The sequence below is a fragment of the Carex rostrata genome, chromosome 5 (assembly GCF_964058835.1).
Source record: "Carex rostrata chromosome 5, lpCarRost1.2, whole genome shotgun sequence".
Lineage (NCBI taxonomy): Eukaryota > Viridiplantae > Streptophyta > Magnoliopsida > Poales > Cyperaceae > Carex > Carex rostrata.
Window position 1 is genome coordinate 10570163 of NC_135922.1, and position 7850 is coordinate 10578012.

Sequence of the window (7850 nt, forward strand, 5' to 3'; positions counted from 1 at the left end):
CATACTACATATATATACAGTATGCAGTGATCTTTCGCATACCGCATATATATGTAGTGGTCTTCTGCATACCGCATCAAAACTGCATTTTACAACATTGACTAAAATCATTACAATGCCTTATGTAGTTTGTACTCTGTATCATAGTCACAAGATTCGCGAATTATTTGCGAATTAAACCCAAATAATTTATTTTTTGGTGATGCCGAACTGAATATCAAATTATTCGGTTGACCGAACTTTGACTGAATTAAACCCGAATAATTTGTGAATTTTACAAATTATTCGTGAATTTTTTCCACAATATATTTTTTTTGCTCACTTGCAGAACTGAGATATATGATCCGGATAATTCCGAATCATTATCGAATTATACCGAATTATTCTGGAATCATGAATTTTTGATCTCGCCGAACCAAACTCAAATAATTCATTTGTCACTATGCTCTGTATGAAGCTAAAACTACTCTGTCTAAATCTTTACCCAAAGCGAACGCTTCGCATTTCGATTTAGAATAAGAAAAGAAAAATACAATCGCAAACCTTCTCCTGTGTCCTTTTTTCTGAGGTAACAGAATATTTATGTTTAAATCCGGACCAATTCGGTCCAAGGTGGAATGCACGCGGTACCTTTAATATTCGTGCAGATTTAACCTGACGGTCTAGATCTAAACATAATTATTCTGTTACCTTGGGTGATTGAATTCTTTTCTTTGATTACTTCTTTCTTCTTCTCTTTGACACGCTTAATCAAAATCGAGAGAGAAAGAGCGAAGAGAGAGAGAGAGAGAGAGAGAGAGAGAGAGAGAGAAGAGATGGGACCGGCGGTGATACCGGAGAGCGTATTGAAGCAGGCGGAGATCCTGAAGCAAGACGGGAACACCTACTTCAAGAAAGATCGTATAGGTGCCGCCATTGATGCTTACACGGAGGTCTTTTTGCAATTTCACCCGTCGACCTTGCTATATTTTATATTTACTTCATTTGATCCTACTGTGTCCTGCAATTTTTGTTAGTAGTATGAAATTGTAGGTGCTTATGGTGAATTGGGTTAATTAGAGAAAATTAGGGACCAATTAGCAAAATAATTGCTGAGAAATTAGTAAGAATTAATATAAAAATATTTATGCTGAAATGTAATTGGGTTACTTGGTGCATGTAATTTTATAATTCTAATAGGGTAACTTGGTGCTGAAATTTAATTAAGGTATTTTGAGGATCCAATTTCTGAATTTTTGAATTTTTTGGTATTTTCAGGCAATTGTTCTTTGCCCTAATGTGGCAGTGTACTGGACCAACAGAGCATTATGTTACAAGAGGAGAAAGTGTGTAAAAATTCATCTCTTGTTTATTTTATTATCTATTGTTAATTTTCTAGTAGGTTTATTTACTGTTTTCCTTTCTTATTTCTTTAACTATTTACATTTACTTTTGTAGCGAATGGAGAAAAGTCGAGAATGATTGTAGTAAAGCTCTTCAGCTTGACAATAATTCTGTCAAGGTTTACATCTCTATATTTTTTTCATTTTAGTTAAATTGAACTTGAACAAACTGATTTCTGGCAAAGAAGATATCTTCTGGAAATGGTATCAAATTTGTATTGTACTTGCCAAATGTTGTACCAGTTAGGTGTTTGGTACTAGATATATATAGAAAATGTTGCACTAATAATATAATTTTGGGACAAAAACATGTATGTCAAAACTTTTGAACCTTGCGAGTCAATTCATGAATTCGTCCAAGTAACCTGTTTTGGAGGTATCATTATTTATACCAGCTACTGTTAAAAGAAAAAAAAATACAGATAATAGTATAAGATTTCTGCAATATTTAGGCACACTATATGTTAGGTCTCGCACTTTTGGACAGGGAGGAATTCGCTGAAGGCATTAAACAACTTGAGAAGGTTTCCCTCTCTCTCTCCATCTATCTATCTAGCTTCTCTCTCTCTAGGTGTAACTCCATCTCTCAACAAAACTATTGTTGACTTCACGAAACAAAAGAATGAACAAATAATAATGCCTATTTGAACTTTGATCAACACATGAATTTTCTATTCTAGGATTTTGTTACTTCTTTATAATATTAAATGACTAATACTGTAAAAATAATGAAGTCTCTTGAACTGGGGAGAGGAGCCCACCCGGCAAGCTATATGGTAGAAGAGATATGGCAAGAGCTTGCCAAAGCCAAGTACTCTGACTGGGAAAGGGGTTCCATAAAACGTCTAGATGCTCTCCACAGGCTAGAGTATGTGCAGTTTTATTTATAGATTTACTGGTAATTAAAAACTATACCCATGATTTGTGGTATTTGCAAAATGGTACTACCACCTGTTGTTTGAGGCAATAAATGTGATAGTTGCATCTTTGTCCTTTTCCTTATTTATATCTCTTGGTTTTCTAAAATCCTAAGGCCAATAACCGCAATCATGGTTTGCGCTATAGAGCAATTGATGTTCAGAATATGTATATATATATTTTTTTCATTCAATTTCTACAGATTTTTAGCTGATCAGATTTGAAATAAAGGAAAATTAAAGTGCACATTCCTTTGGATAATTATTTTCAATGTAAAAACTGGTGTTTTATGAAAATACCATGCATTCATTTTCTACAGTCTATAATTTTGTTATATAGGGAAGCGTGTGAAAATGCTCTTAGGAGTTACCGTAGTGTGGATGGTTCTGATGCGGCAGGTTTGCTAGAGCAAATCAGTGAGCTTAAAGAGGTCTTTAGAAAAGTTGTTTTGCCTGATGTTCCTTCTGAGGTCTCTTTCTCTCTCTCTCTCTCTCTTTCTCGTGTGTATATAGAAATGCAGAGTTTTTTATTTATAGAAATTAATATAAAATAATATTGGGGATTAGAATGTGTACAGTACGATTTAGATGGCATAGAAGGAGCCGTAAAAGAATTTCGGTTCCAATGAATTTTTTTTTCGGATCCAATAGCACTGTACTCATTCTCTTCTCTTCTTTTCGGCTCATTTGTGGCCTAGACATTGCAATGTCTGTGTTGTGTGGTAAATTCAATGGATCCGGAAAAATATTTCAGCCGATATTTTTTTATGGCTCCTATGCCATCTAAATTCCACTATACTCATTCTAATAGCCTATATTATTTTATATTCATTTCTATAAATAAAAAATTGTGATGCAAACTAAAGAAGAGAAGGAAAATACAGCACACTATCGTTTGAAATATACAATATTTCCATTATATTAATGTATTGATACTGAGTTCATACATATTTAATTGTTGTCTCATTCGGGAGGCAGGTACCAGACCACTTGTGTTGTAAGATTACACTAGACATATTCCGGGACCCTGTTATAACCCCTACTGGTATCACTTATGAGCGGGCTGTACTTCTTGAGCATCTGCATAAGGTAAAAATAGTAATAGAACTATACAATTGATCATTTCTCTGTTGTGTCAAATTAATATGAATAGTTCAATGCCCCTACAAGATGAGAGATCTTTTCATGTACTCTTAAAAAAAAAAAAAAAAAATACATGGCCTGCCCCTCTGATTACTTTCATTTTTTTTCTATCAATTATGATTTTTTATTTATTATTTCTTCCTTTTGAAGATGAGCAGCAAGTTGGGAGGGAATAATTTGGATAATTTTTTTTTATGTAGGGGCATTTTATGATATTTGCGATAATTTAGGATGCTATGATGATATTCATCATCTTATAATTTGAGTGAGGTCATGGTAATATGCATATTACAGATCAACCCATGTTATGGATCCATATCTCTATTTGTAAAGTTCAAAGAGTTGATCCGAACTTTTAAATATGATCTCCAAAAGACCAAATTTTATATTTTTTGGATTGTTTTACTATTTTTTTAGATAGGTAGAAAATCACTACTTTCATATGGTCTAAAAGTTGTAAAATCAAGTGATATTTTACCTATCTGAAAAAATAGTGAAAAGATTCTACAAAATGTAAAATTTGGTCTGCAAGTTTATTTTCATACAGAGATATGGATTTGGAAAATGGAGATATGAGTCCATAGCATGGGCCCTCACTTATCATTTTAATTTATTTTATTTATACATGTTCTTTTTGAAAATAATAGGTAGGGAAGTTTGATCCAGTTACAAGAGTAGCACTTGAGCCGTCTCAACTGGTACCAAATCTGGCAATCAAAGAGGCAGTTCAGGCCTTCCTTAGTGAACACGGTTGGGCTTATAAGATGCGGTGACAGTACTTATTTTCTTATGTACAGGTTTACCCTTGGTAATCTCTTGTCAGTTTTTTGAATTTTGGGTATCATGAAATTAAAAGGTTATTATATCGATTTTTGATTAATTTTGAATGTTGTGATTCATTGCAGAATGTTTAGATGATTGTCCTTAAAATGTACAGAAAATTAAATATTTTAGGAAAAAGTTTCTGTTAAGACTAGAAATTTCATACTGTCAGATGTATCGGTTTGAATGGTCAGGATTATTTGAGGTAAGCTACTGCTCTGGTTTGAGATTCAATCTCAGCTGGTTTGGAATTTGGGCTTTGAGATGGTAGGGCCAGTATTATTGTGCTTTGAGATTCGTGCCAAGTTTAAAAGAACGGTCTGGAACCACTAATTGTAAAAGATTCCCTTTTCAGGTAATGGAGAGGATGTGAATTCTTGCTGAACACTAAGAGAAAAGTAATTTCGTTTTTAAAAAAATTTAGAATGAAGGCCCTTATATTAATGGGTAATGCGAACAATCTTTCGTGAAAAATTATTTCTTGCCTACTGCGCTGGCACGATTTTTGATGCACGTAAAAATGTCGATTATGTACTCTCAAATCTGCATGAATTTTATAGCGAGAAAAAGATGAATCTTTCTGGCGGAAAATAGGTGATTTATTACGAACGATCGTTAGCAATGTTTTATGAGAAATTGAGTTTTCTATGCTCCATTTTAAAAATTTAATAACTCAATATATAGATCAAAAATCTAAAAATAAGATTAATGATTTTGAGTTCGGGTCGTGAAATTATAAGGTTAATGATTGTCGATTAGTTTTGAATGATGTGATTCATTACAAAATTCATTGTAAATATTTCTAAACAAACAAGTTCATTATTATTTCATACATTATTTCACCCATCACAAATTATAACATGCAAACATATCTCAATAATTAACAAAAAATTCCGTCAATTAGTCGAATCAACATTCCATATTGTGGCTCGAAGCATTTTCGCAAGCTCTTCTAACCGCTCCACACTCGGCAAAACCCGCTTCACAAAATCTACAGCGAGAAAGCGTTTTTCCCACTCTACCAATAATGGTACAGTTTTCTCATCAACCAACTTGACACCAATAATATTCTCTACTGCTTTTATCCAAGTCAACTAGCAACCCAAAATCACATCAATAAAACCAATGAAGTCTCCATCAAAGAAGTCCTTCCCGGCAGAGCATTTCTTAAAAGCTCCTTCCAATGACTCGAGTGCAGTAAGTGTATCACCAATTTTTTCTACCTTTGCTTCCTCTGTTGTAGCCTTTAGAATACCAGCCCATGAAGGTATCAATTGCACGGATTAAAAAGAAACATGAAACCTTATTATAGTAGCAAAAGCACATTGTCTTTATATGAGACGTTATGAGTTCAAAATTCAGATGAGCGAAATCATTTGTTGTAATAACAAAGGTATTAAATAGTTGGGTGGTTTGACCTCTAATTTTATTAAAAATAAAAAAAAATTCTCTCATTATAGAACTTAATTACACCTTATCATCAATGTACACTGCCCAAAAGCGAGCAATGGCGCGTTCGTAGGGATCTAAAGGGAGAATAGGAGGTCCAGTACCAGACCACTTCTCATCAATATACTGCAAAATTACCAACGACTCGCAGATGTTTCGATCGTTGTGGATAAGTACCGGCACTTTCTTGTGAATTGGATTGTGTTTGAGAAGAAGCTCGCTCTTGTTGAAAACATCCTGCTCAAGATACTCGTAACTTATCCCCTTTTGTTCTAGCACCATTCTTACCCTGATTGCATATGAGCTAGCCCATGCCCCTAACAGTTTGAGTTCACCTTCTACCATTTTCACTTTGAGGATTAATGTTTGCGGAAAATTGATATGATTTCTCTCTGGCTTGTATGAGGGGCTTAAATAAGGTACAAGTGTTGACTGTCAGGAATGAGCATACCTCCCTGTTCTGTTGTGGCAGGTTTTGTGTTTACAAAGATGTAGTATTGTTCCTTTAGGTTTTGGTGATGGATCAAGTTATTAGAATCAAAAAAATTAATTATGACAATCAATAAATTAATTATGGAATTAAAAAAATTATATATTTTTTAGTTTACATAAATTTTATATTACATATATTAGTATAATTGAAGGTCTAATTAAGTGTTAGAAAGTTGAACCGTTAACAATTTACTTAATGCGTGACAAATTATTTTTTCATTACGCTATATGGACTATATAATTAAAATATTGGGAATACATCTATAATCATACATTTGTTAGTTTAATAATTAATCTTACGTTTAATTGTCACAGTTTGTTAAATAAATTTATTATTAACATAATGCATTAATTCTCCCTGCAAATCTTTTTTCTTTCTATGACAATTTGAATTTCTGGATATATTTTAGGTTAAATGATGTGTTAAAATTATGAGTCCTATACATTATTTATCCATGAGTTAAAATAATATGACGAGCGAGCGAGTTAATTAATTTATTAATTTATTGCATACATTTCCACAGAGACATGGGGAGCATGAAATCTCAATCTCGCAGTGCATGCAGAAGCTTTTTTTTGTTTTTTGTTTTTCTGTTTCACATTGACCGTAGGCCTCTCGATATAATAATTAGTTGCACTTGGAGATCAAGCAGAGAATACTTCCGTGCTGTCGTCACGAGGAAATGAGATTTGGATCGTATGTGGCTGGAAAACACGGTATACTATTCGTACAGCTAGAACTTGTATAACACAAGTTAGAAGTTGGAACAATACTAGATTGGTGCCCAGCTCTGCTTCGGCAAGAGATGTCACTGGAGTGGAAAATGCGTGCTGTATTATGCTGTGATTAAGTTATTTTTTTACGTGTTGTGCCGTGATTAGAATGTCAAGGGTGGTCATGGCATACAAATGGTTACATCATGTAAGTTACGCCATATCTAAACGTGCTGTGTTCAAATGTAACTGGTCACATTTAACTATTTTTTTTCATAATTAATTTAAATTAGTTTAATCAAAATTCATCATTTGATCAAGATCTAACCTGATGGCTATATATGCAAAAATCAAAGTGTATATATATACATATATATAGGACTTGGCTGTTTGAGTTCACCTTATTTAAGCCCATGCCCCTAAGTATCTGAGTTCATGCCCCTAACAGTTTGAGTTCACCTTCTACCATTTACTATTTTTTTAGATTTATTGAAAATCGCTGTTTTTCAGACAAATCTGGACCATAAAAAACAGCGATATTCAATAAATCTAAAAAAATAGTAAAAAATTTCCAAAAAATGTAAAATGTGGTCTCCAAGCACATATTAATATGGAGAACAAGATGAACGGTTCGGATCGACCGTTAGGATTTTGAAAAGTCGAATATTGAGCCGTAGCACGGGAGGCCTCTTAGCTACCCATAGCATATTAGCCAAATCATATATATATATATATATATATATATATAGAGTAAGGCTAGGGTGAGTTGTGAAGTAAAACACGTTTTTATTTCACGCAATATCTTCATTTTCAAAGTTCAAATAGCCGATTCAAACCGTTAGATGTTTAATCTATATTAAAATATGCTTGGAAACTAAATTTTACATTTTTTTGGAATTTTTTTACTATTTGTTAAGCCACTTTGAAAATC

At 33.2% G+C, this 7850-nt stretch overlaps 1 protein-coding gene and 1 pseudogene across 2 annotated transcripts; one reads left to right on the plus strand and one right to left on the minus strand.

The window, feature by feature from the left end:
- Positions 1-730: 730 nt before the first annotated feature.
- On the plus strand, positions 731-4473 carry CHIP (carboxyl terminus of HSC70-interacting protein). Of its 2 annotated transcripts, XM_078302976.1 has the most exons (8): positions 731-932; positions 1258-1325; positions 1438-1501; positions 1835-1906; positions 2117-2250; positions 2640-2769; positions 3278-3388; positions 4090-4473. In XM_078302976.1, exons 1-8 carry the CDS (start codon positions 816-818, stop codon positions 4213-4215), a joined length of 822 nt encoding a protein of 273 aa, XP_078159102.1. In that variant the 5' UTR covers positions 731-815; the 3' UTR covers positions 4216-4473. The 2 variants fall into 2 exon arrangements, with proteins under 2 accessions (XP_078159102.1, XP_078159103.1); XM_078302977.1 differs by lacking the exon at positions 3278-3388 and having other exon boundaries at positions 745-932.
- Positions 4474-5063: 590 nt separating this feature from the next.
- On the minus strand, positions 5064-6128 carry LOC144553838 (putative glutathione S-transferase GSTU6; annotated as a pseudogene).
- Between the last annotated feature and the right edge of the window lie 1722 nt (positions 6129-7850).